Raw genomic sequence first — 19,932 nt, 5'->3', positions numbered from 1 at the left:
TACTGGAACTGATGGCTTATTTATGTTACAGCAGCAGTATTTGGACAAGACAAGCGTTATCATTTTTACAACTCCTTTGCTGTAATGCCCTTTCGGCTTGATGGCTCCCGACTATTGTTAAGGTCAGAGGACAAGTTCATAAAAACCCTAAATCATCCATAACAAGACTTACAAATCTAAGCTATGTCACTGCTTTCCCCCAGGCCTCTGCAGAGGAATACGTGGCAGATTCCAATATGCGGCAGATAAAACTAATAGCAGAGGCAATGCAGGCCCATCGATTAACGAGGCGGGTGCCCTGGTGACAGAAGATACAGAGAAGGCAGAGTTACTGAACGCCTTCTTTGTCTCTGTCTGCTCTGCGGGGGCTGTCCTGAGGATCCCGCACCGCTGAGGCCCCAGAGGACGGCAGGACAATGAGGAGTTTGCCTGGGTTGATGAGGACTGGGTTAGGGAGCAGTCAGGCAATCTGGACATCCATAAATCCATGGGTCCGGATGGGATGCACCCGCGGGTGCTGAGGGAGCTGCCTGAGGTCATTGCTGGGCCGCTCTCCATCATCTTGGCCAAGTCTTGGGAAACGGGAGAGGTGCCTGAGGACTGGAGGAAAGCAAATGTCACTGCGGTCTTCAAAAAAGGCAGGAAGGAGGACCCGGGTGACTCTAGACCGGTCAGCCTCACCTCCATCCCTGGGAAACTGATGGAACGACTTCTCCTTGGTGCCATCTCAAGGTGTATCAGGGATAAGAGGGTCATTAGGGGCAGTCAGCATAGCTTCACCAAGGGGAAGTCATGCTTGACCAACCTCATTGACTTTGATGAAGACACAGCAAGATGGATGGATGATGGCAGAGCGGTGGACATGGTCTATATCTAAAGGGTGAGTGTCAGGAGGATGGAGCCAGGCTCTTCTTGGTGACAACCAATGATAGGACAAGGAGTAATAGGTTCAAACTGGAACACAAAAGTTTCCACTTAAATTTGGGAAGAAACAACTTCTCAGTGAGGGTGACAGACACTGGAACAGGCTGCCCAGGGGGGCTGTGGAAAATGAAAGCACATTCTGTTTGTTTGTGTGCGAACCGCATTACCTGCCCTTCTGCGACAGTCTCGGTGTCGATGATGGTGACGATTCCCGGCACCAAAGGGCTGCGGCGGATGTTGCTATGAGCTAAAATCTCTTCTTCGGTGGCTCCTGACGGCAGCGTCCCCGTCAGCTGCGTCACCACCTTCCCAACCATCGTGAGTCCAGTCTTGATGGTCTAGAAAGAGAACCAGAAAATAACATTTAGGGCTGGCTTTTGGACCCACCTTCAATTTTTTCTTAACACAAATAATATAAGGAGATTGTGCGCACCAGAACCACACAAGTGTTTTCACAAGGGATATATAAGCCGCAAAAGGCTGGATGGAACAGAAGTGTCTTGAAAATATTTAGCATCCTATCAAGTTGAAGTATTCACCTTTATTTTGGAATTAAATGCTTCCAAAACATTATTGAAAAATGAAATTCATTAATGTTGCCTAAATAATGCAATGTTTTCCTTTCTTTAACTTTCTTACTTCTTTATTCCATGAGGTGCAGAGCATGCGTAGTTAGAAGAATCAAATGATGAAGCCAAGATGGGATGTGGACATTGTTACCCAGAGAAATCCTTACAGCCCATAGCGGTTAATGCCAAAATAGTTCCGACTCCTGCACAACTGTGAGAGACAAGTAGCTTGGCCTCAGGTAGAGCTGACAGACAGTTCCTTTGTTTCTCAGCAATTATGCCTTTTGCAGCACTAAAACTGAATATGGGACTCCAACTTGGCAAAATTAAAAAGGTACCAGAAGGGACAGCGCTGGACAAAGCACACGCAGATCCCATTAAAAATAACGTGACTTTCCAGAGTCTGCGTGTTTGCCAGACGTGGGGTTGAAAACATATTCATCGCACCAGCTTTTATTATCTAAAAATGCCGAGAATTGTTTTTATGCTATTTGATTTGGAGAAAGCGGGACAGTGCGCACGGTAGGAGAGAGATAGGTAACACAATAAGTAAATAAAAATTCAAACTACAACTTTAAATACTTTCTCCTTGAATCAAGGACTGCGCCTTATTCACCTATAAAGAACGGAGCAGATTTATTATGCAATATAAATAAGAAATAGCAAGAGAGATCAGAATGGAATGACACTATAACAAGCCAATTCTTAACTAAAAAGACAAGCTAAGCTGCCTGCTAAATTGAAAAAGAAAAAAGCGTACAGATCGCGGGCTGAAACCAAGAAGCAGCCACAAATCAATTGCAACTGCTTTGTTTAGTGCTAAAATCTCAAACTGCAGTGATTAGAAAACACATTAGTGTTCATCAATTAGCAGCCAAACGTTTGTTTTAATAATTCATAGGAAATGACTTACACAAAGTCTGTTAGTGTGTTGTCAGGAAAGCCTCTGAAGGGCCAACAGAACGAGGCGCCACACGGTATTGACGGCGCATCCCGCCAGGAAGGCGGATTAACCTCTGAGCTGCCTCGCCTGATGGACTCGCCCATTACTGCTAATGGAGACACCACCACTGCAATCGAGCACAGCAATGGCTTTGGGGTTTAGTGTCTTGAGCAATATCCTGCCATTTGCTCCTTCGTCTGTCTTTTTGTACTCGCATACAACAAATGGGAATAAAATTTTAACAGCGGCGAATTCAGAACGCTGAGAAATGTGACATAAAGCAGATGACGGTATGTGAGGAACAGGCCTCGAACAGGCCCAATGCCATCGGGAATGTGTTTCAACAAACCCTTTCCTCACAAAAACTGACAAGGTTGTTTTCTGGTCAAGAGTTAAAATCATAGCAAAAGCACTGGCAGTTTATACACCAAGAAAATCAGTCTAGAAATACCATTAATATATAGCAAGGTACCTACACAAGTTAAAAGAGCAAGAATCGTAACTGACCTATCTTAGAAAAGATCTTTAATATTATAACTAGAGAAATAAGATGACAAAGTGCCAGGTATAAACTTAGAGCTCTCTAGAAGAAAATCACCACGCTTATCTAGGCAAACGAATTCCCATTACGCGCTGGACTGGGAAGTCCAAGGTGTACAACGATGTGGCCGAGGCCATTAGCTCCGAAATATCAGCGCAAAACCATTACGGCACTTACTTCTCGGTGCTGTGTGTATATTTGCAAAAACTTCCCTGGTAATCTTTAACCTTTCCCATGCCATATCAGCTGTCCCTTCCATCCATTAGCGCTAATGACCTTGCTCTCACATAAGCTGTTAGTACTCATTAAGAAGTTATCAGGTAACAAGAGAAAACAGATGCAGCCTTTGCTAAATCACTTTACCACTATAGGATTAAGAGATATGGAGAAAGAATCAACTAAAGAAGTTATGAGGTGAGAAGAACTTGGTTTATAATTTGACGCTAGACATTTGACAGACCCAATACATTTTAAATGAACCAGGCTGAAGTTTGCACTGTCCCAGGTCCTTTGTCATTGATGGGAACCTGCCGGTGCGCAGTGAAATCTTCCTATAAATAACATTAAAATACTCGGTCCCATTCCCTCTGTGAGCAACGATGCACGTTGTGCAAACACACGAGTTATTTGTGTGCTCACGTGTACACTATCTACTTAAAAATAAGACTGTTCACATTCATTCAAATATAAAGAAAAACATATATTTAATTAAAATAAATGTATGCACTCATACCTCACTTAATTGAAAAATAAGTACGACTTTAATTAGATGAGAAAAATAAAATGCATCATTCGGTGCCTGTTAGGCTGTTTTGTTCCAACAAAGGTCTTACATCCTTTTAGTGAGAAAACAACATATTGTTCCTGTTTCTCATAATAAATACATTTTACATGATTTATTTGTTTACAAATGAAAAATCTATAGAAAGCAGAAAGAGATATCAAAAAAATATGCCTGAGTAATCAACAATATGAAAGCCTCATGGTTCGTTTGAGCAAAAGGAACATACAATCAATTAGAGATTCAAGTTCCAAATAAATGTTTGCTGCAATGCTCACGCTTTGCAAAGATGTTTCCCCATTTCCTAGGCAAAATACAAAGTAGTACAGAGATTGGGCCCTTACGAGTATCCATCTTCCTAACTTTCACCATTATTTTATTGCTGTGCAGAGGCTAACAACCTTTTTCTTTCTTATGATCATAAATACATTCTCTTCGGTAGCTACTCGCATGATGCAATATCACTATTTCAGTGTTCGTTTATGTTCGGCTTAACATGGAAAGTTCAGGCCTATGATCCACGGCTGAGGAGGGAAAGTCACCGCCTGCCTTTCAAACCCAGTTATTCACAGTCTGGGGGGTACGGGCTATAAAAGACATCCTCCATTTTTATATTTTTTATAAATTAAACAGAATATTACTCAGTTTTTTATGCCTATGGGAACGCTTCAACAATCATTACACGGTTTAAGAAAGCGCCGACCCGTTCCTTGGCCGTGCCCAGGCCTGGCTGTGGCAGCGCAGCGATCCCTTCGCGAGACTTCACCGTATACAATCAGAACTGTGGCTGATCATGCCAAGCCGGTTGGTTTTTCAGACTTATCGGTGCTATAAAAACCACGCTAATGATGCCGAGATTGAAGGAGCCTGAGGAGATTTTCCCTCCTTTTTACTTTTTGGTTGCTCACGGTCAAAGCATGCAAAGAGACACGGCAAATTTCAGACGTCTTCAGACGACCAGCAATTCAAGCTGCCCTCAACAATGTAAAAACCTGTGATTTTTCTCCTCCTCCAACCACAGCGAGACCGTGTCCAGAGCTCTGCTGATGGGATCTGTTTGGTTTTCTGTTTTGTTTTCACATGGGATGGCACCCTCTGGCCCTCTTTGTGGGTTCTCGTAACTGCTGTTTTCCTCAGCGCCGCTGAGCTTTCTGCTCCGCGCTGTCATTTAATTCCTATTATTAGATTTGTTTTGTTGTGTAGATCAGGAATGAAAAGGCTGGTGGTTACAAAGCTTGTAATCAGCACGGAGCTCGCCAGGCAATGCCAAAACTCACTCGGCGTGCGTGTGTGAGAAGAAGAAATTACTTGGCAAAACGCTGCAGGCAAGTCCTCAAGGAAAGGAGTGAGGAGGGAACGGTGGAACAACAGCTCTGCACACGCTTTGGCTCGCTGGAGATTCTTCCAAGCTGTGCTCTTTGATACTCTGAAAACTCAGGTATTTCTCTGAAACCAGACCGATACTATAATGTCATCTGAATCAAGAAAACTAGGCAGTGGAACCTCGATATCAACAGTCACTAATAAACTCTAACCTTCCAAGAAAGCTGCCAGGTAATTAATTAGCTCAAGTACTCACTGTCATCCTTTAGAGAGATTAAAATGTATCACGCTAGTGTGACTGAGTCCAAAAAGCACTTGTAAAGTCAGTTTTCACGATGCTAAAAGACTAATAATTCACTACGTTCATTTCTAATCATGTGAAGTTGTAATATTACGAATAGCACCATACAAATCCATTTTATTATGATTTTGCTGTAACAGGCATGACTAATATGAGCAACTGTTTGTAATAAATAACATTTTAAAACATTAGATCCAGTAGGACAGGAATACTTTGTGAAAAGCATCGGCCACTCAGAGCCTTGCAGGATCAGGACCACATCCCCGGCGCTAACGGCTGCGTGTTTCTTAAATGCGTTTCCAACTTTGTGAATGGGGGGGCGATGACACACGGTACAATTCAGCAGGAAAACCTAATAATTCTGTGACACGATAACCTCTCCCGGCAGCAGATGTACTCACTTTGGCAGCACTAATGACTGTGGCCGTGTAAGACTGAATGTTGTCTCCACAGGCTCCGCCACGGGACTGATGGCATCGGATCAGCTGCGAGAAGAAAGACAGCGACCAAGTCACTACTATTAAACTACACAAACCCCAAGCCCATTACCAGAGCTCTTATTTATCATGTACAGTGGTGTGTTTTTTCCTACAAACAGCAAAAAGCCCTGCTGAGACACTTAACCCCTTTTTCTAATCTTCTGGGTGCCACCCAGACTGTCGCGTCCTCAACTCCAGTTTTCAATTACAAGATGAGTAGTCGCTGAGAATTCATAAACTTTGAAATGGTGGGATTTTAGCTCTGGCAGCAATACCACAAATAAATTTAAATAAATATAATCAAAAGCCTTAGCCATGTATACGTAACATTAAATATCAGACATCCTAAGAATCCGAGTGCGGCTTTCCCTTCCTTTTTATGACTGGCGAGCAAAGAAATGACAAAGGGAAGGAGCTACTTTCAGCTTTACGTTTAATAGATTAAAGGCATGCACATGGGGTTTACTCTGCATTGCCTCCCTTCAAAATTCATAAATCAAAACAAGACTCTTGTACCTGCCATCAACCTAAAGAAGCAGCTTTTGCCTTTGAACCCTAACAAACAACAGAATCTGTGCTTCTGAACAATAAAATAGCAAAAAACTAGAGGTTTGTCGCTCATACACAGAATGTGTTGCCTGTTTAACTGTTTTAGCTTTCCTAGTAATCTAGAAACAGAGAGAAGTATTGTTTTTAATTAATCCTTACCTTATTTTCTGCGTAAGCAAGCCAGCGGCTTCCAAGAGCAATGGGGTTCATGTTTGGGCCTGGACAGGGATAGCAGCCTGAAAAGTTTGAAAAGGCAACATGAAGAAACATCTTAATGACTTCTTGCAAAGAATGTTATTTATTGCCAAGAAAACAGAGTCTAAACAAAAACCTTTCCATGGCTAATATCACTCAGTAAACGCTTGCGTTTTCGGTGCTAGAGATAAGACTGTGGTCAGATGAGTTATTTTGAACCGATAATTATGTGTAAATACTCATTTCTCCTTATGTCTGCATTTTTTTAATGCCATTTTGATACAGTGGGGTGAGGGGGAGATTTGAGTTTGACTGGATTAATTCTGGATCTTCATATTTTAATTCATTTTACTCAACTGACGTCTTTCTGTTGGTCACCAGCTGCAGCTCACTTGAGGCTCTTACAGCATTTTGTGGTGTGAAAGGGTGTTTTGTGCTTTCGGTTACATTTTTAACAGCTCTCCAGACAAGCTCTTTGCCTCTCACAATACTGGTGCACACACTTAACTTTACAAAGTGAGATAATTTGTAATTCCTTTAAAATCAGTGGCAACGGCTCCATTACCCACCTGCTTTCCATTACCTTTATATATCATTAAAGACAGATATACACCTATGCATAGAAATTAACATATTAATAGAATAGAGTATTATTCCTTTGGATTAAAAGGTGAAAATGCCTCTAATAGAAAACAGCTGTGAATGAAAATACAGCAAGGCTTAAAATCCATCAGGCCCATGTTAAATGTGATTTTATAGACAGTCCGAGTTAAAAAACAAAACACACGACAACAAAAAATTGCCTCGAGAAACAACCTCCAAGAATATCACGCTATTTGCTATTAGATTTAAAAATAGAGAATTTTAAATTCATGAAAATAAACAGAAATGAAAAGCTTAAGCGCGTAACAGCATTTCCTAGAGCTGAATCCATTCTGGTACGGCAAAACATCAGATAAAAAAGAAATATTGCAGAAGGGGGGGAGACGGGGGAAGGAGGGGACTATGGAGTGAATGGTTAATCTCAGTTTTCATCAGTTCTTAGGCTAATATGGACACTTCAGTGATTCATATTCTCTCCCTGGTTGGCCAAGAAACAGAAGACAGCAAAGGCGCCCATGTGTGTCTCATTTCGGAGAGCCCGGCTTTGCTGATCCCGCATCGCGGGCCGAAGGCAAAACGCACAGAACCAACTACTGCCACTTATTGCATAAAATCCTGCGCTGCATTCTGAGAAATAAAACCCAGCTAGCTAAGCTTCGATTTCCACAAAGCCTGTGTTGGACTCTCGATACTGATCTGCCAACCAAAGAGGAAAACCAAACCTCTTCACCATCTTCTTTTTACAAATATCAGGGTCTTTTCACATAGGCCCCCCAATAGTCCAGAACATTTACTGAGCACAACGGACTTAAGTTCAGTGATATTATTTTCACGCCTGCAAAATGATGATAAAGGTGCGTGGGAGGGTGTTAATGAAACACGTAGATAGAGGTTTGTATTGATATTTGACAGCACTTAAGGCCACGTTTGATGGCATTTGCTGGGCACGTGCAGAAAAGCTGCTCCACTGCTCCTGCCGGCCAAGATAAACTGCTCCTTATTCCATCTTTTAGAGCAGAGCAGGGAGGGTATTGCAAAACTCAAAAGACCATAGCAAGCTATTTCAAAGGTCATAAAGCGATGGAAGGAGAAAAGCAACAATTCATCCAATTAAACCCATCTCAGGCCAGGAAAGCAAAACCAAGTGACTATTTTGTGCGGCCTTATCGCCGCCTTGATCTCAGGAAGGAAAACGAATTCTGAAGAGATGATGCCACAATTGTTATTGCATTCCAGAAGTGCATAAAATGTGGGTAGCCAGAGCCTCTTAAGGAACAAAGCGAGCAAAGAAAAAAAGGTTGTAAATACAGCCTCAGGTTGTAAATACAAACAATGCTCTTCCGATGACATTATAGATCAGGACCGGTCAGGTTTGAATTCTGAATTTTGCTTCAGCAATTCTTATCTGGGCCAGGAAAGAACATTCAGGTCCCCTTTTATGCATCAAACGTAGCGTTAAAGGCTGTGGGATGACAGCCCTCACCATAGAAACTTCCAGAGCCATTCCTGAGCCAGTCGCCTGCGTTTCCCAGACTCCACCAGCACCTCCCAGCATCGCGGAGGCAGAAAATAAAGAGGCAGCACCAGCCAAGGGATGCGCTGGCACGGCAAACTGGGGCAATCCAGCAGCGCTGAGCAACGAGAAAGGGCTTGCTTGGAAAAAGGAGTCAAGGAAGAACCGCAAAAGGTGTTATTCTTCAAATATTCTTCAAATCAATTAAAAATGTAAAGTTATTTTAGAAAAATTGCAACTGTCTCCAACAAACCCCGACGGGCTGTAGGTTGTTCCACAGACTGGACTCCGTCAATCGGACACACAAACCAGCCAGTTCTAATAATAACCTGAGAGGCCAACAATTCAGCTCGGGACTGAACTTGACTCTCCGATACAAAAAACAGCATAAAAAAAAAGAGCTATTTCCTCCCTTTCTTTTCTTTGCAAGTCTCTGCGTTTTGGAAGCTTGCAGCAGTAGAAGGATAAACAAAGGGTTATACTTTATGGGAAGGAAAAGCAAATTGTTTTTCTGCTTTCCAAAAAAACAGCCGGAGTCAGCAGAACATCATCTACTGGGCAAATGAAAAAACAGACACGGCGTGACCTACCGAGCTGGGCCATCCAATCCCTACCGGCCTCGCTCCCTTAAAGATTAACTTCTCTTTCTACCAAACTTCAAAACAACTGAGGAAAAAATCCATTCTAAGCAACAACAGCGGCAATTTGAGCGTGTTTACAATAGCAATGAACATAATGAGAATGCAGAACTAACTGTCAAGAAGAGCAAAGTTTCCAAGCTTTAATGACAGCCCGGAGAGGTCATCCAAGAAGTGAGCGCTCGGGAAAGTCCTTCCAAAAGTACAAGCACCAAAAAACATCTGATCTCAGAACAAACTTCACTCGGACTATCACCCGCAAAGATATAGGGGAAAACCCACTGGAAACTATGTTAAAAGGTTTTAAGTGCATAGTTACTCTCCCCTTCTGTTTTACTGAGAGCACAGGAATCCTACAAGTTACTTAACGTTCTCCAAAGAGCTATACAAATGTCGCTTAATGAGTCAGCAAAGAGAAGGCATGTTTATTTTACATTATTTTTCAATTACTTTTATGAAAGTCTCTACCGGCCTTTGGAGATTCATAATAAACAGAATCACCTCCTCCCATTCTGAAAACTCCCCCAGTCTGCACTTCTGACTATTGTATTGGTCTGTGCTGCTACGGAAAACTGGGGCGCTGGGATTTTTCCAAAATGGCTTTGAAAAAGCTCATTCTGCAGCCCCCATGGGGCAGCGGGACACACGGACGGTGACATGTCCCTCCCTCCCGCCGAGCTTGGACACAAACGGCACGACGGGAAAACGCTGATGGAGGAACAGGCTGCTGGAAGTTTAAAGATTAAGCCGATAAAGAACAAAACACGTGAAAACTTGAATCATTTGGGCCAGGGCAGCTCTTCGTCAAGCTCCGCTGCTTTTTCACGAGGAAAAAAAGCTTGAGAAGAAAAAATAATGTATATATGAGGATCTATATAAACCCAGAAGCTCAGTGGGGGATGGAGAGTTGGGGGCCGAACACCGCAGGGTTCCCGATACCCACAAAACCTGGCAGTCTGTGCTTCCCACCCAAGCACACGGCCTTTGGAATGCACAGGCACTTAAATCCTAACGGCATCGGCCTTTCAGCAGCTCAGCAATCAGGATTTGCCCGATGCTGCAAAGCCAACCCACATTTTGGGTGTGCTGCCCCGCTCACTCACCTCTGGGTGATGGATGTGCCCTACAGCACTCTGCATATATACCAGATATAACACTGGACCAGTATTTTAATCACCGTTTTGCACAGAAGTGAGCACGGCCATAATTAAGACTGTCATTGTTTCACTTGGTCCTTCTTCAGAAACACCCTGCGCAGCCCAAACGGCTCCATTAATGACGAGCTAAAGACGAACTTGTCATGGCAAAGTAGTCAGAGCTAAAAACGCAGCAGAAGGGAACATTTCCATCCAGAACAACCCGAGACTCGCAGTCAGAACTTGCCTGAATGAAGCCAGAACCTATTTCCAGTTTACACAACGACGTGGCTGAACGCGGGCTCCTTATCCCGACTACAACCGCGGCTCCTTCTCAGACCTAAAACATCAGGAACTGCTGCAAATTACTGTGCGAATTAAAGCTGAGAGAACGAAAAAGCCAAATCAGAAGCACCCAGAACAACACGGCTTCTCTTCAAACACATCCCAACATGTTTGTCTTAACACACTGCGGGTTGTTTCTTAATTCCACAGCATATTTTAAGAACCTTTATTCTGTGCACCTATTCTTACAGTCCAGGAGGGTATGGGGAAAAAGAAGTCAATCTGTTTGTGATATTTGACAGGCTTTCAGCCCCTCTGCCTTGACTTTGTTTTTACTTCTTAATGAAAACCATTTTAGTAAGTTCTTTTCTGACTTTTTTCCACCCCCCTGCCAGTTTAATAGGAAAACCTCCTTTTCCGTCATTTTCCCTGCTTTGTTTTCCCCAGTTCTCTCTGCACTGACGCACACTCATCCTCTTTTGGTACCAGGTATAAGAACGATCTTCCTAGAACTTGTTTTAACGGATGCTCCACACCTGTATCTGTGAGCAACGCACACCAGCGCTGTCCACTCGCATTTCAAGCTCCTTTCCTGTGTTCATACAACACGTGGGCATGGACAATGTTATTATAAAACCTTCTTAGGATTGCGTCCCTAATCCCGACCCACAGGAGACGGTTCATCCCTTTGGAGGCCCACGACACTACTTCCCAGTCACTGGATGTAGCTCATAACCAATGGGTAATGTTTTTTCTTGTTCTTATGAAATATCCAGCACTCTATAGCAATGAAATTGCAAAACCTCATTCTTAAACCTCACAATCCAACGCAGCCAGAAAACAGAACCCTGACAGAGAATATACAATAAATAACGAGTGGAGTGATACTTGGTTGCAAAAGCATTGTTTATTCCAAGGGAAACAAATCATGTATTTGTTTATAAACCGTATCAAGTAATACTGTTTATAAATTCCTCCGGGTCCCTTCTAGATGAAAGGCCCTATGTAAATGTTATTACCCTCGCACTGTCACATACTTTCCCAAACTCTTCTATTGTTCTTGTACTTCCTTCTGTTTAAGTATCACCCATAAAAACGGAGCGAAAGAGCAGAGCGGCAGGATTGCACCCCACTGGGAAACCACGCTCGACAGCCGGGCCTTGTGCTTCAGATCATAACGGCGTTAGCGCTGTTGAAACACTGACCAAAATATCTAGAAATCAAGCGAAAAAGTAAAGCCACAAATGCTACATGAACTGTCATCACCCTCCCTTGAACAGGAATAATAATGATGATGATAATAATCTCAATACACATCGTGTTCACAACCCTGCAAGGAGCTGCAGTTTGTGCTGCCTTGGATCAGAAAATCCCTCAATTCCCTCATACAAGCTTGGGAAAGGACCTGAGATTTATTATTATTATTATTATTATTGCTAATGTCGTTACTATTATTATTATTATTACAGAGACGTCCTTTCCCTGCCAATTCTATTGCGTCAGTTTTAAGTATTTTACTGTTATTCTACAGGTCTAAGACCAACACCAAACCTTTTACTAAAAGTATCTGTGGCCTTTAATGTTCGTTAAGCTTGGTTGTTTAATTTAGCACACATTTGACTGACTTCAGGACAAACTACATTTTCATCTCATTTTTACTCTATTTTTCTGCTCCCAAAATCAGACAGTGATAAATAATCATGTTACTATAGACGCTGCTGTTCCTGTACAGGACAATGTGAGTAAGATGCTTTGCTTTGGCCTTTCACACGAAGGCTTTGGGTGCTTTAGGTAAAAATAACGTACACAGGAACACACAGCCCTTCCCGTTTTCTGTATTATTTTCAACTGTCAGCCTCAGGAGATGTGACAGATGCACATCTCAGGCACCAACGCCGCCTTGCTGTCTTCATGCAATTCTTCTGTTGTATTTACACTTCCCTGCAATACATCAAAACACCCGGGAAGCAACCAAGACATTCATTTCCACACATTTACCGCGTTGTTGTAAAGATCTGTTCAAAAAGTATTTCAACATTACCCTGTGATTCCCACATGCAGGAAAAGCGCTCTTCTAAACAACGCTGTGAACAAGTAAAACCATGAGGAAATCAAGATTTCTCAGGGAAAGCAGTTACAAAGCACATGGAGTGTGTGTGTGTGTGTATATATATATATATGGGTATATATAAAAATAAAAACTGCTAATATACAATTGACAGGAACACACTTGGCTTCTCTTCACTGATCAAACAAACCTCGTGAACTAGGAGCTCCAACTCCCACCTGCCTTAAGGACCTTCCATCTGAACCAAGGAGTCTCCCTCCACACACTGGAATCCCATCAATTATTACACCGTGTGGGATATTCAGGATAAATTCCACTCGCTGCCCGCAGCCGAGAAGGGAGGCGGACAAACCCAACGTCTTGAGAAACGTAACTCTTCAGGCTTTAAACCTTTTCCTGAGACATTCAGTGTTTTCACTTCAAAGCAGAGAGATCAAACTGCTCCCCGTGCGCTGGTGGAGGAAACGGCATTCTAACAAAAACGCACCAAAAAGCCTTGATGACTTCCAGATCAGAGCCGGGACAAACTGAAACCACCATATTCTTGCACGTGAATGTCAGCGAAAAGAGAAATACCCCATCCCAATTGCAAATTAGAGTATCAAACACTGTTTGTTTGGGTTTTTTTGTTTGGTTGGTGGGGTTTTTTTAATTTATTTTGAGAGGTGCAGCTGGGGTACATTTAACATATACTGAATAAGTTTTGGCTTGTGGTTAGGCAAGTCTTTTGAGACTTTCTGTACAATAAAGTACTCTGACTAAAATCTGGAAAATTACCTCTTAAGGCTCTAGCTGCACGGCATCAATAGAAATGTGGTGCCAGCTAATGGCTGCAATAACTGTCTCCATCCCTAGAGAATAATGGATGGAGAATATATCAATATGAGGAGTGGAAGGGCCAGCGAATCTGAGCAGACACGTTATCGGACACAAAGATGATGCCACATGTATGATGTTATCTGGGATAATCTTTAGTCGGGGCCCAGGGGGTGGGCAGGATGTTCTTTGCAGAGCAGAGTGTCCATCAGGCCATGCTCATCATCGGCAGCGTTCCACTAAGTAAGCATTTCTGGAGAAGGGCTGAGGGAGCACTGATGTAATAGAAATCAATGAAATTCAGCTTTTCTGCATCTATTGTTTAGAGCGAAGCAGGGGAAAAAAGCCTCTACATCACTTTCATTCCTGATCGGCCAGTCATACGCAGCATTCAGAAAAGGGCTCTGAAGGAAATCTTAAGTGAATGACAATATCATTCTTAACTACTCAAAAATCTATTTCAAATCTGCACCTTGACATTCCCAACTACCAAAGGAAACACATTCTTACTAGAAGCATCAAATTACTTTTTTCAGTTTGGCCACGTGGGTACTTAAAGCAGCGTGGGATGGGAAATTACTGTATCGCCTTATCCTTCCCTCTCTTAACAAATCAGAGCCGCTCCCAGCACAGGGACTGCACAGAACGCGATGCCCAAGGCAAGTTACTGCCCTGAGCTCTTTGCAGACTGATTCTACACCTTTCCTTAGCAGACATTTAAAAACCAGAATACCACACTGGGTAGATTACAGGGTATGCTGGTGATTTTTCTACAATATCCACAGTATGTTTCCCCTTCAAGCTTAAAACGCATCTCAAACTCAGACACCAAGACCGGAGGCACCTGTACGCTGAGGTTTTGTTCACACATAAAATGTTCTGGCTCTCTGCCATCCGAACCAGCACACTCCCACCTAATCATCTGCAGAAAAACACACACAAAATTAAAGATTGTACTAGGTCCCATTTGCTCAAGAAAAATCAGGAAATGCAAGAGTTAAACATCCCAACAGCAGCACGAACCTGAGCATGTTCTACATCCTGAATATTTTATGGTATATTTATTACAACAATATATTAAGCTACACATTCAACCACAAAAACAAAAACAGAAAGACAAATACGACTCATGTGCAACACAGCTGCATTAGCGTTACCGAGGAACACCGAACTTCAGCATTCCCGACACTGTTTAACTGGACATTCTGCCTTTCATTTCTATGTATAAATAGTCAGGAAAACGGACAAGACCTCCTGTTTAATTCCATTTGCTCTGTAGCTGTCTCGAGGTTCCACGGCTCCCACACCACTTCGCAGAAATAGATGGATCCACATCATCACCCAATCTTGAAAAAATACTTGGTTTTCTCTACAAAGTGATTTACACAGTAACAGAAATGTCTTCAAAGGGCGAGTGAGCCTCATTTCATATATTTGACCTTTTGTGCCATCACTTCCGACCAAAACCAGCCAGACAACCCAGCAGAGACTCTTCTTGGGCCGGCCCAGGAGCACAGGACGGACCCAGTGGATCCCGGATGCTTCAGCAGCACAAGCAAAGCGCCTCCAAGAGCTTTGTCCGAGCTTCCTTTACCAGGATTCCTACTTTTCCAATTCAAACTGACACTGCCCTTTCCTACATTTTTTTAGAAGACAGCAGAAGAGTCCAGTTGGCTGAGTATCAAAAACCCGTGCGGCTAACTAGCTCGCTCATCAAACTTCAAGCACATCAGGGGAACTGAAGCCTCTAAGGATACACTCCTGGGCTGAAGAGATTCCAGCACATAGGAAATGTGAAGGCAAAAGCTTCACTGCAGCCTCCGACGTGCCAGAGCGCAACACCCGCTGGATCACAGAACCTACGAAGTGAAACAACTAAGCTTCAAAACCCTCAGCGCAACTGTGCGCCAGCACAGGGCCAAGAGACATTGACCGAGGGGAAAGAAACCAGCAGGTTTTATTTCTTTTATTTAATTGAATTTATTTATTTTATACTCCTCAACTTCTCCCGCTGCTCTATAAAAATTCACTTCGAAGCCGAAGTTATGGTTAGGAATAGAAAATGCCTGTTCCTCAAAATACAGTCTGTTTTTAAAACGAAACTGCGGTATCTTTAAGAAAATATAACAAGCAACACCTGGAATTAGAAAAGCACGAGACTCCTCACAATACACACTTGAGGGTTTTTAGTTTTTGAGCTAAAATAAGCAATGCTTGCGCTCTGATCCCCTTTGGTGGAATAAAGAGGGGCAGGGAGGACACAACCAGCTCCTCTGGGAGCCCCAGCAGAGTCCTCCTTCCAGCCATCCATAGGAACAAACTGACACCTATTGGCAGCTTTCGTATTACTGCGTGATGCTGCTTTTCTTCAAACTGCTACAAGAAACAACTTCTTTTTCTTTCAATGCATAGATAACCTAAAAATGATCATTTTGAACTTTTCCACTTGTGACTGAAAATACAGCAGGGAATTGCAGATTTACCTGTTTAACAACAACATTCAGATCCTTCCAAAGTGAATTATGATTGTTCAGTAACCTATGGATTTTAAGAGGCAATTGTAATTGATATCAGTAGCACTTGTCACTACCTGCTTGGAAATAGCAGATTGTCATTTTTTCTGGGGTAAATAAATCCTTCTTTGGTGTTTAGCGTCACAGGTAAATGAACGATCCCCTAATCCCAACCAGGTCCAGGGACAGAGCACAACACAACCGGTAGGAAACACACCGGTTTGCTCTGCTAACACACCAGTGACTTATTGCAGATGTTGGAACTCTTGCATATATTTGTGCAAGTGAACAAAGGGATTTTTCAGCTCCCTGTGAAAGTCATTGCACGCACTCTTCACAACAGCGAGGAGTCACTTACAACAACAAAGACACAAGAAGAGCCAAAGAGTAACACTTGGATTATTTGGGGGTTTTTTGAAGCAACAGATTTCCTGAAACTCCAAATGAATCCATGGAGGATTTAGAAAGAAAAGCAAATAAACCACCTGTTTTATCTCACTCCACCACTAGAGCAAAAGGACCAAACCCAGCTATTATACATACTTGTAACGAAGAATTTTTTGGTGAAAGTACAGCTGTCAAAGGCGGCGATTTTCTCCTGCAGGACCACAACAAGTATCCTGAAAACACAGAAAAGGAACATGGACTTTAAGCATTAAATGCATCGGTTCAAAGATTCAATATCTAAATGTAATTATTTCAAAAGCATCGATATAAATTTGGCGGTGATAAAGTGCCAGGTTACCAATACGTGGCAGTTATTGAGGATTCTCTCTGGTCCAAACCACACAGGAAGCGCCCCGAGCTGATACAAACAGGGAATTTATGACACACGTCCTGCAGTAAAAGCTCCATTAAAGAACGGAATCACAAGGATCCTGAAGGCTGTGCTGCCATCCAGAGACCTGGACAGGCTAGAGAGCTGGGCGGGGAAAAATGCAATGAAATAGAACAAGGGCAAGTGTAGAGTCTTGTGTCTGGGCAGGAACAACCCCAGGTTCCAGTATCAGTTGGGGAATGACCGATTAGAGAGCAGCGTAGGGGAAAGGGACCTGGGGGTCCTGCTGGACAGCAGGATGACCATGAGCCAGCACTGGGCCCTTGTGGCCAGGAAGCCAATGGTACCTGGGGTGTATTAGAAGGGGGTGGTCAGTAGGTCAGAGAGGTTCTCCTGCCCCTCTGCTCTGCCCTGGGGAGACCACACCTGGAATCTTGTGTCCAGTTGTGGCCCCTCAGTTCCAGCAGGACAGGGAACTGCTGCAGAGAGTCCAGCGCAGGGCAACAAAGACGCTGAAGGGAGTGGAGCATCTCCCGGGTGAGGAAAGGCTGAGGGAGCTGGGGCTCTGGAGCTGGACAAGAGGACACTGAGGGGTGACCTCATTCATGTTTACAGATATCTAAAGGGGCAGTGTCAGGAGGATGGAGCCAGGCTCTTCTCGGTGACAACCAATGATAGGACAAGGGGTAATGGGTTCAAACTGGAACACAAGAGGTTCCACTTAAATTTGAGAAGGAACTTCTTCTCAGTGAGGGTGACAGACACTGGCCCAGGCTGCCCAGGGGGGTTGTGGAGTCTCCTTCTCTGCAGACATTCCAACCCGCCTGGACACCTTCCTGTGTAACCTCATCTGGGTGTTCCTGCTCCATGGGGGGATTGCACTGGATGAGCTTTCCAGGTCCCTTCCAACCCCTGACACTCTGGGATTCTGTGATAGAATAAGCTCTGTTCTGCACCCCAAAGTCTTTCAGGACTCTTTGGCTTATAACATCTCATCTCTATCCAGAAAGAAGGAGAAGCACAAATTCTTGGAAGGAAGGTGGAAATCAAGGGACATTTTCAGACAACAGATTTGCAGACGGAGAACACAAACACTTCACTTGCCAAAAGAACCAGAGGGCATAACACGTAACTCAACAAGAGGGGTTTGGATGCGTTAAGTCATACATGGAATTAATGTGGGATTTGTCATTTGCTTGTAGCTCTCTTATTGTGAAAAAGATGCTTCCCCACCTCCTTCTGATTCATAAATGCCCGTTTTTAAAAGTTATGAACTCTGCATATATAAATTAATATTTGTTTTGGACAAAAGAGTAGTTTTAGTTAAACAGTATAGCTTCCAATTGCTTAAACTGTAGGAGAGAAAAACAAAATAAAACGTATCAATTCTGACTTCTCCCGTAAGGCCTAAAAGAAAGTTAACCAATGAAGAACGGAAAGACACTGAATGCATGTGCAAGTGTTGCATATGTATAAAAGCCCCTATGTATATTTGATTGTAATATTTCCCAATCGTGGAGATTTTTTGTTTGCTTCTCTCGGAGGGTGCACTGTCTTCCTGCATTACTGAAACCGACCAGACGGACGATTCCAGAGTACAAATACATAAATAATAAACAGTTTTCCCTTCTTCTGCAACTCAAGTTTTATTTTAAATTCAAATTTTGGACTCCATTAGTCTACACTGCAGTTAACGCACCATTAGCGCTGCACTTGGCCACATTTAATGCATTTTCAATCTGAAACACTGAGCTTGCCTTGGATAATAACAGAACCCGATACGTTCCAGCAAAGCCGCTGTGCTGGACACAGCCACGCAGCTTTGAAGTAGCTTTGCCATTTTTAACACTGAGGAAAAGAAACATTAGCACCTGGAAAGGCTCTTTAGCTGGGAGAGACTTTGAACCATGATTTGCCTTTTGAGTGTTTTTACAATTGGATTTTGCTTCTGCGAGGAGGCCGGGCTGGAAAGATTTACTATCAGCACACTGCACGCTGGGGAACGTTCAGTTTTCCAGTTGCACAGGTCAGTGTGGGACCCGTTCCCGGCACCGAACCATCAGCAGCTGAGCCCTGCAGGGAAACCCGACCGAGCAATCGCACCCACGGCCGCAAAAAGCGGATTAATGGGGATAACACACGCTCCCACCCTTTACTTCTTCAACCGTTCGCACCATCAAAACATCCTCCTCATCATTAGATTTGCTGCAGTATTAAGGATGTTGGTTCAGTAGCACAACTTTCCTTCTGTAATTTACACTTCTAATTTAGTCATGAATGTCTGGATTTTATGGTACGATGATAGAAATGTCCGTTTAACAAAACCTTTGTTGTACTCAAACTGAAATATAGCTTTGCTTCTCCGTTTCTCCTGTAATGTCTACAGCAAAGTCAAAATATAATAATACAACGAATGCACTCCCTGATTTTCATGACTAAAATTTTACGTGCCCTAACACAAAAAGTATATGTAGTAAATATCCTTACCTTTTATTGCAATGCAGATCATAAATGGGAGTTTTGAACTGTATGGACTTGACCATCTCCCCCGTTCGCAAAGAGTAAAGGTCCACACAGCAGTACGGTGGGCTCGTGCTACAGGGAACAAAACAAGAGTTTCGTGTAAAGACAGATTTTTGTACAATTATTTTCAAGTATTTCAGTCTATATTATTAAGCACAGCAAGGGAAAAATCCAGGAGAACGCTAGAGAACAAAGGATCTCCTACGTTAATGGAAGGTGTGATTAAAACTGAATTATGATCTACGCAACAGTCAAGAACCTGTATTGTGCAAGTAACTCTCAAGCACTTAGTTTCCTTTGCCACAAATACAACTTCGGCACATCAGATCTGACCAGAAAAATACAAGTTATTTGATAGGCATGAAATCTTAAACCACATTCTAGTTATTCAAAAAAATATTCTGCAGTAACACTTTGCTGAAGGGAGCACTTACTGCCCTCTGCAACAGCCGAG

At 43.0% G+C, this 19,932-nt stretch overlaps 1 protein-coding gene across 2 annotated transcripts in view; it reads right to left on the bottom strand.

Moving 5' to 3' along the window:
* Positions 1-19,932, bottom strand: part of BCAS3 (BCAS3 microtubule associated cell migration factor) — a 282,873-nt gene that overhangs the window by 237,734 nt on the left and 25,207 nt on the right. For both annotated transcript variants that reach the window (XM_080357114.1, XM_080357115.1), the window contains exons 8-12: positions 19,443-19,550; positions 16,721-16,797; positions 6,570-6,646; positions 5,784-5,867; positions 1,092-1,262 (exon numbers count right to left, since the gene is read on the bottom strand). In XM_080357114.1, coding sequence (XP_080213240.1) covers positions 1,092-1,262; positions 5,784-5,867; positions 6,570-6,646; positions 16,721-16,797; positions 19,443-19,550 — 517 coding nt within the window. The remainder of the gene's footprint in view (positions 1-1,091; positions 1,263-5,783; positions 5,868-6,569; positions 6,647-16,720; positions 16,798-19,442; positions 19,551-19,932) is intronic.

Source organism: Nesoenas mayeri (genome assembly GCF_963082525.1).
Source record: "Nesoenas mayeri genome assembly, chromosome: 20".
Taxonomy (NCBI): Eukaryota; Metazoa; Chordata; class Aves; order Columbiformes; family Columbidae; genus Nesoenas; species Nesoenas mayeri.
This window is presented reverse-complemented; position numbering and strand designations above follow the sequence as displayed.